At 43.4% G+C, this 18,967-nt stretch overlaps 1 protein-coding gene across 1 annotated transcript in view; it reads right to left on the bottom strand.

Annotated features, from left to right (window-relative positions):
- Window positions 1-801: 801 nt before the first annotated feature.
- Window positions 802-18,967, bottom strand: part of LOC137415053 (thyroid hormone receptor beta-A-like) — a 53,095-nt gene continuing 34,929 nt past the window's right edge. Inside the window, exons 5-10 of the mRNA XM_068100611.2 lie at window positions 18,237-18,384; window positions 13,089-13,294; window positions 11,301-11,450; window positions 9,755-10,013; window positions 9,015-9,472; window positions 802-2,567 (exon numbers count right to left, since the gene is read on the bottom strand). Of these exons, the coding sequence (XP_067956712.1) occupies window positions 9,231-9,472; window positions 9,755-10,013; window positions 11,301-11,450; window positions 13,089-13,294; window positions 18,237-18,384 (1,005 nt within the window). The 3' untranslated portion in view covers window positions 802-2,567; window positions 9,015-9,230. The remainder of the gene's footprint in view (window positions 2,568-9,014; window positions 9,473-9,754; window positions 10,014-11,300; window positions 11,451-13,088; window positions 13,295-18,236; window positions 18,385-18,967) is intronic.

The following is an 18,967-nucleotide window of genomic DNA, read 5'->3' as shown; positions in this document are numbered from 1 at the left end:
GGTTGAATTGAAATTCTTACCTGAAAAATCGAAAACTTCATATAGTTGATCAATGACCTGATGTGAGTGAAGTATTCAATTTATGATGTTCATAACTCATGTCAAGAAACTATGTGACAATAGGGTCCATGGATTATATGGGTACATGGGCCATACTCGTAGGTGGGGAACAGATGTTTTGAAGAGCTGGAGGGAAGAATGTGATGGAAGAGGATGGGTAAGTTGATTTGATGGGTGGGAAAAAAGAGGAATGAATGAGTGGAGATGAGCAGTGATCCTGGATTTAGGTAATTTCACCAGAAGGGGGTTGATGGTGCAAGACCAGAAAAGAGACCGTAGAAGAGAAAGAGACCACCGACCTGTCTGCGATGGTGAAGTGATAAACCCATAGACTCGGCTTCATCACAGGAGATTCCAACAATCCTGAAGGCTTTGGTTTCCACAGCGTCAAGCTGAGCAAGATGTGAAGAGAGCCCAGAGGGGAGAGCAGTACTCCATCAAGCTGCGGATGAAGACCTTGGAGGTGGATAGGAGCTCAGGTGTGCCAAGGAAGGACTTTGAATGAGGGAGGAGGCCCAGTCGGCTGGCCTTGGAGACAAACTATGAAATGTGATTTGTAGGCCGCTCAATGTACATATCATCCCAATTTACAGCAGTGATGCGGATTGTGAGTACCGAGTGATGAGATGATGAAACCGAGATTTATAAAACGTTTTTCTTTACAAAATTAACAGGTAATGGAAAACACAAGTTTTGAACTCAGAAGTACAATCTGAAAGAGCAAGACTTTTACTCGATAGCCAAGGTGTGCTTCTTGATTTAATCAGAAACAAAACAAGTTCTCATTTGTTATTTACATTGTACACAAAAACTGCTCTTGCAAAATAAAAAAAGGTGAAATATTATTGCCTCGTTGAGAAATACAAAGTATAAATGCACAAAATTGTAAAATGTACAGATTCATACTCAGTGTAAATGGTGTAAACGACTCATTGGTAGTGCTGAGGTTGATTAACAATGACAGGTATGCGTATCATAAAGGGTAGCACCACGACAGGTAGCACAAGACAGCAAGGAGGGCAAAGACCAACAAGACATACGAGTAAGACAGGAAGTTCCCCAAATCTAGATACTCAGTACCATAGGATGCTGGTTGTGCTGTGAACACGTGACTATGTAAACAAAACCCTGACGACATGAAATTTGAGAATTTCTATTTTGTACAAAGATTACTTGGATTTTGAAGAAATTGCCGGGGTCATGTGGGCAATTAAAAAGTTCTCTGAAAGAGATACCAGCAAAGCTTGGGGAAAAAACAACAATTCCTTACTAATTATCAGGTAGATAGCTAGATATTGAAAAAAATAAAATAAAATAACAACGCAGCCATTTCACAGACTTGTGAGTATTGCGCTCCGAGAACTTTCTGACCGACCTTCATCATGCCTTGTTTTATTGTATAAATAGATGGTGAAAGTTGTCTTAATATAATGGGAAGGAGAACCAGACATAATCTTCATAAAAGCCAGACATCAGTAAACACCAGGTATAGTATAATAAAATCAAATGTTTGCAAATTGTGAAAGCCACAAACATTAGGAGGGAAAGGATGGAGGAGGCACGGAGGGACCTGAGCGTGGCATGAGGGTGCGAGGGGCAGAGGGAAGGTGAGGGTCTAATGTTGCACTAAAAGGCATTCTTCATTTTCCGATAACATTATATTTTCATTCAATCATTTATTTTTGTATATAAAGGAGTTCTGGTGAATAATCCATGAGGATTATAGTTTCTAAGGAATGAGATGTAGTCGGTCGTGCCTATGCGGCTGATGAAGTATCCCCAGGAAATTATAGATTAGGACAGGAAATTGGAATCTGACCAGGTACCATCACACAATGGCCTAGTCCTAGCTCTTGCACGAGCCTCGATCTTGTATACAAAAAAGAAAGAAAAAAGAAGAAGTAACATCCACTAGTGTGCCATGGTACATGGGACAGCCGGCTTTAGGCCCTGCCAGCAAGGAAAGACTGGAGGTGCAATGTCCTGTCTGCGTGTGCACCTGGAAAAAATGTTCTATCGGCTGGTCTGTCAACCTGTTGTAGGAAATATACGATCAACTTTAACGTTGCCTCGATGTCCGAGACTCCCTTATAGTTATAACTAGTAACAGTACAAGATGTCATTTCATATAAAATGGGTGATTTGGGAATTATCAATAATCAATAAATTAACCAATATCTCAAAAATCTCATCAAGATGGTTTCAAACTTATGGAAGGATAAAGGAGAGACAGAAGTTCACAAAGGAGGGAAGTTGGGAAGAACATGGATGTAATGGTTTAAAATGATTGTGCTTCCTTACAAATACATCTCATGGGATCCGATTATTATGAGATCGTCATCAGATTTCCATCTGGTTTCCAGATAAACCACATAGCTGGCTGATGTAATGCCCACAAAGATCAATCAAAATTTTCATCAAAAATTGGCTCCTCGGAAGAGTTAACACCTGAAACGACACCTTGGTCTCCTTGCCAATGTCCTGTTCATTCCATCCATTTGTTCCACCTGTCCGACGATGCAAATTGACATGAGCTTTCACCAACAAGACTAGTTCTTCATTCTACACTATATATATATATATATATATATATATATATATATATATATATATATATATATATATATATATATATAACTGTAAGAAATAGTAGAAACTCCAAAGTACGAGCAGGGCGTCTCATTTGTATTGAATAAATAATCGTTAGATTAAATAAGACGCGGACGTAGCTTCAGGACGTCGATCTTTAATTGTCGACTTGTCTTAATCGTGGTACCTTGACAATTAAAGATCGACGTCCTGAAGCTACGTCCGCGTCTTATTTAATCTAACGATTATATATATATATATATATATATACACACACACACACACACACACACACACACACACACACACACACACACACACACACACACACACACACACACACACACACACACACACACACACACCTTGAACTCTTTTCAAATAATGCACCATTTCTTCCAGAAAGTTGTTGAAATTAAAAAAATCTCTTGGTATCCACATTTGTATTTCTTTTGCAGTGGAACAAAAAAAAAAAAGGTGAAAGAAATACGAAATCTTAGCTTATTCCACACAAATCCTAAAATGGCCCGGACAATATTATTGGCACCTTTTTGAAGTTGTTCGAAATAGATTTCAAGCAGGTGATTCTCCTTTACTTTGGAATTGAACTCACCGATGGTGAGTTGCAGGTGGCTACAATATAAAAAGAAATAGCACCGCAAAGTGGGCGTAACCCCTCAGCCCATGCATGGTGGAAACCAATTTCAAGATGGCTGCCGTGGCGGCCATAGTGAAAATCGCAGCGCGCCCATGAACCTTCCTCTACCCAACCCCAACACACACTGCAAAAATGGATTAATCTGACAAGCCGTTCTGCTCGAAATTGACGGAAACCAATTTCAAGATGGCTGCCGTGGTGGCCATATTGAAAATCGCAGCATGCCCATTTTCAAAAGGAACCTTCCTCTCCCCAACCCCAACACACACTGCAAAAATGAATTTAATTGGACAAGCCATTCTGCTCAAAATTGACAAACCAATTTCAAGATGGCTGCCGTGTCGGCCATATTGAAAATCGCAGCGCGCCCATTTTGGAAAGGAACCTTCCTCTACTCAACCCCAATACACTGCAAAAATGGATTTAATCGGACAAGCCGTTCTTGAAATTGACGGAAACCAAAAGCTGACGGACGCCTGGACGACGCCCGTGACGACAATACCCCTTAGCCCAATTTTGGCTTTTTTTTTTTTTGTATACTGAATCGAGGCTCGTGAAAGAGTGAACATCACTCATTCAACCAGTTTGAATGGAGAAAAGGAGTCGATCTGCTGTTTTGTGCCACTGTGTGTACCGCAATGAGCATGGAGAAAAGAAAGAAAACCAGAGAATTGTCTGAGGAGGTCAGACAGGATTGTAGCCAAGCATGGACAATCTCAAGGCTACAAGTCCATCTCCAGAGACCTTGATGTTCCTGTGTCCACCATACGCAATGTTATCAGGAAGTTTAAGGCCCATGGCACTGTAGCCCAACCTCCCTGGACGTGGCCGCAAGAGAAAACGTGATCGAAGATTGCAGCAAAGGATTGTTCGAATGGTGGAGAAAGCACCTCGATCACCTGCCAGATTTAAGCTGTTTCAACTCACACCACCCGTCGCCAACTCGATGAAAGGGGGTTCTATGGTAGGAGACCCAGGAGGACCGCACTGCTGAGAAAGTGTGAATGGAGTTTTCCAAAACACACCTGAACAAGCCAAAATCCTTCTGGGAGAATGTCCTGTGGACAGATGAGACCAAGTTAGAGCTTTTTGGTAAAGCACATCATCTCTATGTTTACAGAAAACAAAATGAAGCCTTCAAAGAAAAGAACACCTTCCCTACAGTCAAACATGGAGGAGGTTCAGTGATGTTTTGGAGTTGCTGGGCTGCCTCTGGCACTGGGTACCTTGAATGTGTGCATGGCATCATGAAATCAGGAGATTACCAAGGCATTTTGGAGCGCAATGTTCAACCTCGTGTAAGAAAGCTGGGTCTCCTTCGAAGGTCATGGGACTTGCAGCAGGACAATGACCCCAAAAACACTTCAAAAAGCACCCAGGAATGGTTCAAGACAAAACGCTGAACTGTTCTGAAGTGGCAGCAATGAGTCCAGATCATAATCCCATTGAACACCTGTGGGGAGATCTGAAAACAGCAGTTGGGAGAAGGCACCCTTCAAATCTGGGAGAACTGGAGCAGTTTGCACAAGAAGAGTGGGCCAAACTGCCAGTAGAGAGGTGTAAGAAGCTCATTCATGGCTATAGGAAGCGCTTGACTGCAGTTATTTTGTCCAAACTCTGTGCTACCAGATATCAAGTCCAGGGTGTCAATGATTTTGTCAATGCCATTTCTATTTATTTTCTGATTTAAAAGGATATATAAGTTCTGAATCAAAAACAAAGGTTCTGCAATATAAACAGTGAAATAAAGAATTGTGGAGACAAAATGCTTTTGTCAATTTCAACTTATTGACAGATTGTGAGTTATTTGAAAAAAAAGTGCAAGGGTGCCAATATTTTTGGACACGACTGCATTATATATATACACACACACACTACATGGCCAAAAGTATGCGGACACCCCTTCTAATTGGTGGATTCGGCTGTTTCAGCCACACCCATTGCTGACAGGTTTATATATATATATAATCAAGCACACAGCCATGCAATCTCCATAGACAAACATTGGCAGTAGAATGGGCCATACAGAAGAGCTCAGCGACTTTCAACTTGGCAACGTCATAGGATGCCAACTTTCCAACAAGTCAGTTCGTCAAATTTATTTCCCTGCTAGATCTGCCCCGGTCAAATGTAAGTGCTGTTATTGTGAAGTGGAAACGTCTGAGCAACAACAGCTCAGCCGCGAAGTGGTGGGCCACACAGGCTCACAAAATGGGACCGCCGAGTGCTGAAGCACGTAGCGCGTAAAAATAGTCTGTCCTCGGTTGCAACACTCAGTACCGAGTTCCAAACTGCCTCTGGAAGCAACGTCAGCACAACTATTCGTGGGGAGCTTCATGAAATGGGTTTTCATGGCCGAGCAGACGCACACAAGCCTAAGATCACCGTGCGCAATGCCAAGCGTCGGCTGGAATGGTGTAAAGCTCACCGCCATTGGACTCTGGAGAAGTGGAAACGCGTTCTCTGGAGTGACGAATCACGCTTCACCATCTGGCAGTTGGACGGACGAATTTGGGTTTGGTAGATGTCAGGAGAACGCTACCTGCCTGATTGCATAGTGCCAACTGTAATGTTTGGTGGAGGCATAATGGTCTGGGACTGTTTTTCATGGTTCGGGCTAAGCCCCTCAGTTCCAGTGAAGGGAAATCTTAACGCTACAGCATACAATGACATTCTCGATGATTGTGTGCTTCCAACTTTGTGACAACAGTTTGGGGAAGGCCCTTTCCTGTTTCAGCATGCCAATGCCCCCGTGCACAAAGCGAAATCCATGCAGAAATGGTTTGTCAAGATCGGTGTGGAAGAACTTGACTGGTCTGCACAGAGCCCTGACCTCAACCCCATCGAATACCCTTGGGATGAATTGGAACGCCGACCGCGAGCCAAGCCTAATCGCCCAACATCAGTGCCCGACCTCACTAATGCTCTCGTGGCTGAATGGAAGCAAATCCCCGCAGCAATGTTTCAACATCGAGTGGAAAGCCTTCCCAGAAGAGAAGAGGCTGTTATAGCAGAAAAGGGGGACAAACTCCATGTTGATGCCCATGATTTTGGAGTGAGATGTTTGACGAGCACATAAGGGTGTGATGTTCGTGTGTCCACATACTTTTGGCCATGTAGTGTACACACACACACACACACACACACACACACACACACACACAACCATTTAATGTTCACAAAATACTAATTTATTTTATTTTAATTACACCAAAATGTGGAGCTCTACAATATGCACAAACTGCGTGTGGCTAAATGTTCCCGTGGTGTGGCTCGAAGCCAATTCCAGGTGTTTAGTCACTGCGGCTTGAAGCTCACCTTGTGTAGTGAAAACCCAGATGGTGGCATGCCAATGAAGTCATTTAGCAGATGTGTAGGCCTTATCGGTACTTTTTATATATTATTTGTTTGAGGGCGACCTCCAGTGGGAATTTTTATTATTAATTACACTAGTCAACAAATTTTAACTAAAGCAATCGGGTAAAATTATTCGGTTATGACTTTCTCTTAATCGTGTTTTGTCCTTTGAACGTCTTTGAAATTACATATCACGTGTGCAAAGGGGAGATGGGAGATGGAAGATGGAGGAGAAAAGCAAATGTGGATTGGAAGAAAGGAGAAATCTTCGGAGGAAACTGAATGGGCCTGTCTTGTAGCTATGGGGGAGCAAAGTGGAGAAAGAGGATGGCTCTTCAAAACCCACCATTTTTGCATACATAAAATGTAGATGGCACCTTATCAAGTTATTTTGTACCAGCAATGATGTTGAATATTATTGGCAACTTATGAATGACAATGTTGTATATTTAGAGCACTAGATTGACATCAGTAATGGTGTGGGTTTGAATCTCGCTATTCCATCATCAGTAAGAAGCAAATCTGCTATATTCAATGGGTGGGCCTTTAGTAACACTTCATGCGATTGCCAAAGTTCCTCCATGATCACGCAAATGATTCAACGTGTGTAGTTTTAGCTAATGTGTGAAAGAAATTTCAATGACTTATTTAATTGTAGTTAATTTCAAAGTGGGAGAAGGCAGGAAGTAGAGAAGGAAGAAGAAGAAGAAGTAGCAGGAGGAATGAGTGAAAAAAGATGCACCTCATCTGCTCCTTTTAAACGATGAAACCATGGTGGCCGATGCTCGTATTAAGGCCGATTGCTGTAACTCATCTTTGCAGAAAGATCCAAGTTCCCTTATCCTTATTTTCCCATATTACGTAATCCTCCCCCCAATGATATTTCCTTACAGTATTGATGACCTTCTCTTACACATACCGTATGTGAATAAATTGATAGTCACTGTTGACTCTACTGCTCGTAGACCTGAAAGTATGAGCGATCTGCTCTACCTATTACAAGTTATTTTCCATGTCATATCCGGAGTGTCATGTGCCTGCAACAGGGAAAGTTGTCAATACCGTATAACCCCCAACTCATTGGTGTAAAAATGAACCCTCTCAAATACAGGTCGGGCATATCCCCATCAAAAGCAAATGAATGCAAGCGATCATTCCAGCAGACCCCACATTCACTCCAACTCAATGATCTCTGATCAAGGATAATTCCACCTTGGACGCATGCTGCTTTGTCTAAGTCTACAATAGATGGATATGGCCCCAATCTCAAACAAGAGACCAGGGACATCTCTTGTACACTGGACATCTGTACATGTGTTCTGTCTGGCATCCCACATTAACGTCCACACTGCCAGGTGATGTTATCCAAGATTACCTCCTGGCTAGGTTTCCTGGATGCTTGCAGGGATTATATTGGTTTAGATGGTGTCGTCTCCCACGCTCCACCTCTAGAGGCAGACATCCCTCAAGGTATCATCTGGGACTAATTGTCTCCTTGCTGTGTCCAATGATCTCTAACATCGGCATATTATACATGTTCTCCCCTCCACACCAAGCAGGCTGTGACAGCTTCCTTCTCCGACAATCTTGAGAAAATAAATAAAACTCCTGCCACCTCCTCACCCAACCTCCATGTCCTTCTATCAAAAAAGAAACCTCATCTTCTTTATATTATAGTCATCTCCATTCATTCCTTCCCCTCTTTTCTTGCCTGTAAAACTGCCTTCCCCTTCCTGAGTCTTGTCGCACGCTCTCCTTCCAGAACTTGAAGTTTGCTGCCCTCTGCCACCTCATTCTCTTTCTCATTTCTACATCTGGAGCTTGTAAGCACCTGCTGAGACCATGTTGCCCTTTTACCTGCAACTCCGTGCCTCATGCTGCTCTGCACCTGTACGTTCTTATCCTCGTTTCCCCATTTTTCCACTTTGTGTTTGTTGACACTTTTCCCGATGTTGTTCCATTTTCTACTCGTCTCGATACCTGTATTAAAAACGAGGGGTTTGGCAGAAAACGAGACGAAGAGGTTTCAGGTGACACCTTAAGAAGCATCTATACTCACTACCACTACATCACAAAGACCCGCTGTGTCTGGTTAAGTTTCATCGTTATGATCACAGACTACTTCAACCTATAAGACTTGGGAACAGTTACCATAACATGCGTGTGACATATCATCAGGTACTTTCAGCTACCATCCTTCTTTTTCCTTCGTTCCAAGAGTTTTTCTCTTCCCAATTACATCCCGTACAACGTTACCCCTCAACCATGATTCGTGAGAAATCTCTTTCCCAGGATATTCATACTTTTCCTCTGCTGAAAGTTAGGCCAAGGTTGTGCAATATTAACTCACGTTCTGATTTTCTTTGCACCCAACCAAGTAGTGAAACATTTTACGTTGTAGTTCCTTGAGTGACCTTTCACCCCGAGAGGCTTTCTAAACAGCACCTCACTGGCTTGGTCTGCACGACTCATGATCAACGCGGTTGACGGGGCCGTGCCGTTCACGCAATGCTTCGAGCAATACCAGACAAATGACGTAAACGCACATCCGTAGGAAAATCGAGTCTTAGTCTTCAAAAACTTCAAGGAAGAGTGGAGGGAAGAGTTCCGTGGGGCATTCCACTTTCATGTGAAGGAGCTGGGCCGAGTGCGAAGCACCGATGAGTCGAAGGTCCGTGACCTTCATGAGGAGCTTTGGCCAGAAGTATTGGATGCTTCGGGCCTTGTGGTTGATATAGTGCTCCAGTGTGAGCAGGTATTCGTCCTGCGCCCGTTCCACTGCTACTACTCCGTGCAGTCCTGGACGATCTACAGGTGAGACGAGAACAAAGATGCTGGGAAATTAAATAAAGATCGATCAGGTAGATCAGAAAGGGAACAGGTGTCAAGTCGATTTTAAAGTAGGATTGTTGGGGAATATTGTCAGGTTCTTTGGGATCACTTCTGCTTAGTCTTTGTTTATTGAGCACAAATAGCAATCGGCACGTGAACAAGATTCCTAAATATTAATGTCCAAATAAAAATTTCATTCCTCAAATAAATAAACAGATAATGTTGTACAATCACACCTGGTGTTTTCTGCAGCGTTACCTGATGAAAAAAGCAGCACCGCTTGCAGGAGAGCAACTTCAGTGTCATCGAGGTTGAAAGCCGCGAGAGACTGAGCCAGGTCGAAAATGGAGTCGGAGACAGCGCCCAGGCCACCATTTTTGAACTGTTCCCTCGTCACGGCAATCTCGCCATTCAGCGTCAATGTCTTACTTTCAGAGTCGTAGCGAACGGCGGCACGAAGTGACATGATCTCCATGCAACATCCCTTCAGCAAGACAATCTGATCCTCACAAGGAAGCTGTCAAAGGAATAAGGTGTTCATACTGTTGAGCCAAACCACCTGTGAATTTCAGGGTAATCCCATCTAAGGTTTTAAACGATAAGTCTCAACACCTCATATAAAATTATTTTATCAAATCTCGATCCTCCTCAATAGTGATGCCTCTTGTTCTTTTTATGAGTTTGACCGGTTTAATTGGCTGTACCATGGAGATTATGTGAGGGATGAAAGAGGATTTCGGCCTAGCACTGACGCTCACCAAGTGAGAGAGTGAGATCGTTTCTCCATCAAATTTTCTGCTGAGTGTCTACCTGAGTGTGTACCGCTAAGAGCTAACATCAATCAGAAAAAGAAACAATAAACGGACACACAAAACATACAAAAAAGGGAGCGGGAGACAAGATGGGGGGGGGGGGGGGGGGGAGGGAAGCGCACAAGTACAACAGCAGAGAACAGGGACAACGGAAGATCAGTGGGAGGGAGAGGGCTTGGGGGGGGAGGAAGCAACACAGTGAAGGAAAGAAATTAAATACACAAAACACCGCCTGGGTGAGGGAAGCCTCAAGTTACCAGGCCGCACACGCGGTGCGAGCAGAAAACGATTTAATTACACACAAGTTTGCGACTTGCAAACCAAGATTAACTCGAAAACACACAGAACACAAACACAATGAAATAGCGAGCGGAAATTTGACAAATACGCAAATTGTAAAAAAAATACTTAAAACCTTGAAGCCGTGCAGACGTCGAAGTCGCTTCCTTGCTCGAGGGACCGGAAACGGAAATCCAAACGGAGTTGCATCGTTAATGATCCAGTGCCTCCGTATACCGGGCCAATAATTTACAATTTGGCTATGGTACCAAGCACAATGGCCTAGTGGTTTGGAATAGGTACCATTGGATCGGCAAAGACCACAAGTGAATGCTTGTGGATGGCACAGCCGGCTTAACGTTCCCCCTGAAAGATAGCATACTTAATGATGCAGCACCTGCTTGTAAAGCATCAGGGTGAGAGCTTCTAGTGCGAATGAGAATCAAATCCGGCCTAAACAGCTCAAAGGTAACTTCTGAGTTATCATACATGTCCAGTGAGAAAGGAATATTTGATGCTAATTTTAACACTTCGTTAATGAAAGTAGACAGAAGGTTAACGGTGAATCCATTTTTTTAATTCAATGGATTCTTTAATAACTCGATGGCATTGTGAATATTCAAGGAGGGTGCAAAAGACAATGATAACGCTTCATCTCTGGCCATGTTGTCACTTATGAGACCCCAGGTAGTCACGAGATGTTCACGGCTCACCTCGCAGAACTTCGGCAACCTTTTGGCAAAGTCAACGACACGTGTGATGGCGGGTGTGATGATACTGAGGAACTTGCAGAAAGCCTTCATGTTCACCTTGTCATGATCATCTTCAGCTGGTTGAGTGAGGGTAGGGCCTATGGCCTCGTGCTGTGGGACGATTTGAACGTTGGGAGTTCAATCAGAATAAATAAATAATTACCTTCTGGCATCTTACGATGGATTTCTCTTCGTCTCTCACACCGACATTGAAAATATTTTCCCTCCCTCCAGAAAACAATATAATAATTTCGAAGCAAAAGTATCAATTGGAGTTTGGACAAATCATCATATTCTGTAAATCCAAATTTGAATCTGCAAGGTGCCCTGAAAACAGGTAGGCCATATTATAGTGAGTTACGAAGTTTTGATATTAAATTATGAATATATCTTGTGCAATTTTACAAATTGCTTCCTGGTCGGATAAAAAAATACAGGCAGATTCAAATTTGGAAGTTGTGCAATATGACTACCAATCGCCTCCTCATCCCGACACCCAAACCAGTTTGAAAATGATCCTTAAATTATTCAGCTCTTCCACAAACCAAACTGCATTGATGTTTTGATTTTATGGAATATTAGGTAACATGCGTCCCCTAACAAGGAACTTTGATGCAGGAGGAGGCCATTCGACCCATCGAAGCCTGCGCAATGGTTGCCAACCTACGTTTGCTTGTTGGTGCTCTACCCTTTTAAAGCACCAGACTGGGTGGCAGCATAGACCCTTTTTAAAGTCTTTGGTACGACTCGGACAGGGTTTGAACCACTGACCTCGCAGACTCAGAGCACACAACGACCATTACACCGCCGAGTCTGGTTACACCGATGGTGGCCACATGGACAGTGATGGTCTGTAGTCATTTGTAGATGGCAGGGAAACCCCAAGGATAATACTGCAGTTTTCACTAACGTGTGGTTCTTCTCACTACATGCGTTATACAGCGACGTCATTGGCAGGTATATTTGTGATGCCATTTGGTAAATCCACGTGCTGTTTCATCGGGCCCTGATAAGCATAGTCTAGTCATGTGTCCAATCAGGCAATGAAAACACTTCCATTACCCTCATTGTTTTGGCAGAAACAAAATGTGTCTCACCAAATAGCATATTAAATAAATGAACAGGATTATAACTAATTAATTGATACATGCGGGAAAATTACACGCCCAGACGAGGAATCGAACCCAGGTCCTCTGGAAAACTGCACCTGTGCTCTGCCATCTGAGCTATCTGAACAACCCTGACCGAGCATGCAATTTTCCCACACGTATGATTGCCACTCTCTTTCTGTCAATGCTTCCGGGGCACACGCTGCCAACCATAGGAGCACCAACGGCCTTATAATCCTGTTCATTAATGTAATTGTTTCACTACGCCCCCAGTGGTGTTTATAATAGAGGACATGGATTTGTCCCCCCATTGGAGGAAGACCCTCTCGTTTTCAGGCCGTTGGTGCTCCTATGTGTGGCAGTGAGTGCCCCGGAAGCATTGATGGAAAGAGAGTGGCAATCATTATTTTCAATTTTTGTTTGGGAGGTGCAACAGATGGCAGGGCACTGGTACGGTTGTCCAGAGGACCTGGGTTCGGTTCCTGGTCTGAGCATGTAATTTTCCTACATATATCAATTAATTAGCATATTCTTTGTAAAAAAAAAAGGAGTTTTGATTTGTTGACGAGCATGAAGGGAAAAAGTTTGTCACAAACGATTCCAAAAACCCGGGTGCAATGCTATGGTAACACGGGCTTACCAAAAATCTGCGGTGTTCCTTCCAACAATTTCCTTGCGCACTCGTAGCCCGGTGCGCCTCCGTCGCAGCCCACAACAAGGCCCACTCGTTCTGCGTAGGGCTGGAGCGCTCCAAGGCCTGACGCACGGTCTCCTCGTGGCGACGTTTCTGCCGGTTGTTGTCGATGAGGCGCCGCTTCGCTTGCCTCCGCCCATTGTCCAGCACCACTGTGGGCCACAGTGAGAGTTTGACCGAGACCGACACACTTGTGGAGATGTTGAGCCAGTGATGCCGCACTGATTTAGCATTACACGAAGGCGTTTTCAAATTTGACCTGGGAGTTTGGATTTATGTTACAAGACTAATAATAACATCACTTTTCAACGTATTCCATAGTTTTGGACGTACAACTCAGGTCGATTTTGGACACTAAGAATGAAATCCTCAACTCGCATGAGGTTTGCGTTATTGATCGAAGCAGTCGGTTATTACCTCCACCCCCGGCGGTTGACGGAGGATATGTTTTCACCCCTTGTTTGTTTGTTGGTCTGTCTGTGAGCAGTATATGTCAAAAAGCAATGGACAGACTCGGATGAAACCTGGTGGACAGGTTTAAAATATATATACATATTTTAGTGAAGATCCGGATGCAGATACTATGATGTTTTAAAGTGATTGTTCACCAGTGCGAGATAGGGCCAAAACGATATATACCAGGATATCTCAAAAGGTTGTGGACGGATTCGGACGAAACTTGGTGCACAGGTTGGGTGTGTGACAAGGAAAACTTGATTCAATCTTGATAAAAGATCCAAATACGAGAATGTTAAAAAAATTTTTTATGTGATTCTTTTCCATTGAGGGTCGGGGCCAAAAACTATATACGTATATAGCACGGTACATGGATTTTAAAAAGTTATGGATGGATTTGGATGAAACTTTGTGGATGAGCTAGGTAGGAGACAAGAACAAGCTGATTAGCCTATCAATGTGATACAAAATGTAAACTGTTCAGCCTTGCGGAAGTATGCACTCTACTGAGGTATGCGCCCGACCGAGTGCCGTTTTAGTTCAACCAGGGGCTCATTCTGTTCACTTTCAAATCCATCTCCAAATAATTTACACCACTAAAATATGGATGTTTTCACTGTTCCAACCTCTTTATTATCTCACCGCCATTTTGCTTTTCAAAATGTATGTCGAAGCCGGAAGCATAAAATTATGGGTATTGGTTACCAATACTACAAAAACTACATGGTATTCATAGAATACTTACCCTGCGCAGTCAACTTGTTGCGAGCCAACTCTTATGTTTTTGAACATTTTTTTTTTCTTTGATCCAATATGGCTGCCAGACCACGTGAGTGATGACATCATAAATTTATACTCTCTAATATAATTGTTGCATAGATCATGCTCAATACATTTCAAACTGATCAGACTAAGCGTTGTCCCTGTCGAGTTATGACGTCATAATTATGGCACCAATGACGTCATCGTTAACAACACCTATTCCCCATATGGAGTTCCTTACAATGAGCCATGTTTAAATTTTTTCCATGCAGCGGTTTTGGAGATATAGAGGTGCAACATTTTTCGGTTTTTCCAAGATGGCGCCTGTTTCCAAGATGGCGCCTGTACCACATTACCTATGACGTCATGATTATCATTAAAATATTCTAAAGGAAGAGGCGCTCCTATGGTGAAAATTTCGTGTACATCAGACCAACAGTTGCTGAATTTTTTTTTCATAATGATCGGATGTATGAATGATCGTTTTTAAGGCCATTTTCCCCGCTAGAGCGGGGGTTAGCCTTGCGGGCCCCATGACAATCATGGCTCCCTGTTTGAGGCAATGTTTTTATGGCCGGATGCCCTTCCTGACGCCAACCCTTAGTCGCCTCTTACAATACGCAGGGATACGGTGTACCTATTCTAAACCGGGGTACACACCAGGATCATTCATCCCAGCAAGCTTGTACTCAATTTGCCAACCTCGGAAGGATGACAGGCTGAGTCAACCCCCCTGGCGTTAATTCAGCGATCGACCAGGATTCAAACCCAGGATCCTAGGATCCCAAGCCGGCACCCTAACCGCTAAGCCAACACCAGGCATCACGGATGTATATGTTTGGAAATTGGTCGAATTAAGACATCATAACGAAGGCACCGATGACATCATCATTAACATATCTTATTCTCCATGGGGAGTCGGTGACAATGAGCCAGGTCTCGGTTTTTTCCATGGAGTGGTTTTAGAGATAGAGGTGCAAAGTTTTTCCAAGATGGCGCCGGTACCACATGACACCTATGACGTCATGATAATCATTAAAATATTCTACAGGAGGAGACATCCTACAGTGAAAATTTCGTGTCAATCGGACCAACAGTTGCCGATAAAATGAATTTTTAAAATTCAGACACGTACGGCACACGGCACGCACCTGAATGCTTAACCCCGCATGTTGTTTCACGAGCGCAGGGTAACCAACTCCCTGAAAAATATTAACCTACAATACAAACATGACTATGCCTTTATGAACAAAAGTCCAGGGCAAACCTCAAGCACTCTTGCAATATTCAGAGTATAAACTGAAGTTTTTGGTGCACCAACAATTCCAGACAATCCGTGATTATTTGTACGTCCAAACATCAAACAGAACATATTTGGGAATTACTGGTGAATTGGGAAGTCCTTACATGAGCTTATTTGACAGTACTTTGACATTTGTAAACAAAATGAGTCAAAGTTGGTTCAAGTTTGCAGAGGAAATACGATCCACATTTTACACCACTAAATCGATAAAGTAGTACGGTATTTGGTCCTGAAAAACGTAAATCAGAACAAACAACTCTGAGGGCATCTGTATATTTGGTTTGTAAATATCTTGGAAATTTTGATTCCGCTCCTCTGCCCCAAGTGCACCGATCAATTGTCTCCACAATCTATTACAACTCTGGCAGAGCATTTTTGAAGCTTAGGCCAAACGAAAAGTACATTTGTTGTTTCCACTAACATAACGGAGTACCAGGCAAGTGTGCGTGCATGCCATTCCAGGATGTGTTGGATTGGCCAAGTCCAGTGAATGATAATGCTGCAACTGCACTACATAGTGGAATAATATATCACAGTATGTTGCTGGTCCTTCGGTGAACCGAGAGTATCACGAAGGCCGTAAACTAGATGACGACTGACAAAATCAGCAATGGGGGTTCAAAGGCAAGAATTTGGAATTTGGCCTCGGAATGCAGCAACAAATGTCTTCTTTCTGAAAGACATCGTGAGATATTTCACATCCAATAACAATTAATGATAGCAAAGAGGTCCCGGGTTAACGTCTTCAACCAATGATACAGCAAGCTGATTGATGCAACGCCCTCTCTGCAAAACACCAGGGTGACGCTTTATAGTCTGGTCGAGAATCAAACCGCGATAAGAAAGCTCAAGGGTGAGCGCGCTGCCTCTGAGCTATCCTGCCAGGCCTGAGTATTAGATAGTTACCCTGAGTGCCCCATCCTCATTATTTACTGAGAGGTAAAGAGGAGGAGGCCTACACCCCCCCCTTATTTCCTGAAAGGTAAAGAGGAGGAGTAGAATCAAGGTAAGTGAAGTACATAAATACCTTAAGAAAGAATAGGTCAAGAAGAGGGGCACGGCGTCTTGCTTGCCCCCTCTGCGTTCTACTGCTAGTAACTATCTTTTTGTTAAACTACCGAAATCCACATTCACTGCTCACCTCCACTCACTCATCTGTTCCTCTTTTCTCACCTGTGGAGCCAACTCCCTCAATCTCTTAAATCGCATTATTTGCTCCAGGAATTCAAGATGGCTGTTCACCACCACCTCAGGATATCCCGAATACATCCTAATGATATCTTCTACCTTCATTAACCCTCCCTCCAAGCTCATGTTCACCTTCCTTTCCACGTTAATGTGCACTCTCCCCCTCTCTTTCCCCCTTTTTTTTATTGCATTTCTGTTTTATCCCCAGTTCCTCATTCCTCCTCTTGCTGAGTTTGAACTCCTATCTGGCTTGTTAAACTGCCGTGTAAACCTGGTGTTGACTTAACGGTTAAGGTGGCTGGCTTAAGATATTGAGCTTGAGCCCTTGAAATAAAACCAGGTGGGTTCACTGAGCGTGGCATCCTTCCGAGGTCGGCAAAATGAGTACCTGCTTATCGGTAACAGCCGCACTGTATTAATGGCACAACCGCGCTTCCAGAAAATGATGCAACCAACAACCACAAGCTGCTTACGAAACCACCACCACCATCACCACCTGCTGTGTATTCTTCCCCATGACCATTATTCTCCCAAGGGTCCCTCTTTTGTGTCCTTCTACCACTTTACTTCGACCCCCGAAGGTGAATGGCGGTTATTATTTCACTCCTGTCTGCCTGTGAGCAGCATAATGTATCTCAAAGTTATGGACGAATTTGGGCGACATTGGTGGACAAGGACAAATTGATTAGATTTTGTTGAGGATCCGGGTCCGCGTCTGGATACGAGAATTTATAAAAAGTGATTCTTCATCATTGAGAGATTGGGGCCAAAGAGGATACGTACGCAGCACGATATTTCAAAAGGTTATGGACAGATTCAGACAAAACCTGATGGTAAGGTTGGGCGAATGACAAGGACGAATTGATTTGATTTTGAGGAAGATCCGGATCACAGAATGTTTGAATCTTTAAATTGACGTTTCACCATTGAGTGATAGGGGCCAAAAAGGATACGTAGCACAATATTTCAAAAGGTTATGGCTGCATTATGACAACACCTGGTGGATTAGTTGGGTAGGTCACAATAACCAGCCGATTCGATTTTGGTTAATGTCCGGATGCAGATCCAGCCTATCAGTGGATACAAAACGTAGGTAATTCATGTTGGCGGAAGTACGTGCTCTTACAGAATGCCGTTCTAGTTCTTGGCGTTTCCCCCGTCCACTATGTTTTTGTTGTTCTGTTATGTTCTGGACTATTGTGCGTTTTAGCTCTTCAACGATCCGTGACTTATTGCGCAAAAAGGTAAGCAATACAGAGGGATGTAGGAAATAGAAGAAAACATTGAAAAGAAGAATATCAGCATCACTTATTAGAAGAAGGGATAAAATAATGCAATTGTATACAGGTGTGTGTGGTGTATCCAATATGGCGGTGCAATCTCACAGTCCAGTGCCATCCCCATGGCAATGCATTTGTCATAACGGCACCGCTGACAATGGCTGCGGGACGTGCGATCAATGTCACAGCGGCCGACCACCTTGCAGGAGTACGTCGATTCAAGGTTCTTCTGCACCGTCCGTCGGAAAAAGCCCTGGGTGGAAAGGGAGAGAACTTTCCTGAGGATCATCAAATATAAAAACCTCAATGGGAAAGTGGACAAACTTGTATTTTAAACTTTGGAATGCTGATAACATAATCACGTGGTATTCTGCGCAATGCTCAGGTCAGTCTAGACTGGAGGCATGCAAGGCCACACCTGTGGTATCTTAGCTCGTCAGTATGTCGGCCTACCAGGTTACGATTATGAGGACAGGGTTTATAATGCAGTCTCAGAGCACATTCACTGAACGCTAAAGCTCGGCCGTTCATGACGAGCACTTCCCTGAGCCACCTGGTTACCTTGTTCAGTCAAATCTATTTTAAACTGCCATTTGGTCTCCTGCAAACAAAGACCACAGCATTGTCGGGCAAGCCATCCTTTAAAGGGGAAGCTAAGACAGCTGTCAAATCTGCAATCACGAAGATGTAAAATATTCCGTCATATATTCTGTGAGAGGAGGCCTTTGGGTCAGTACCGTGGCCCAACGCACTCGGTTAATAGGACATATCTGGAGGTGTTTGTTCTGTGACATCACAATCTGAGCTGAAGTTGTGTTCGACAATTCATTTTGGCC

The sequence above is a fragment of the Myxine glutinosa genome, chromosome 12 (genome assembly GCF_964187855.1).
Source record: "Myxine glutinosa chromosome 12, kmMyxGlut1.1, whole genome shotgun sequence".
Lineage (NCBI taxonomy): Eukaryota > Metazoa > Chordata > Myxini > Myxiniformes > Myxinidae > Myxine > Myxine glutinosa.
Note: the sequence above shows the minus strand (reverse complement) of the source record. Positions and strands in the feature narration are given on the sequence as shown.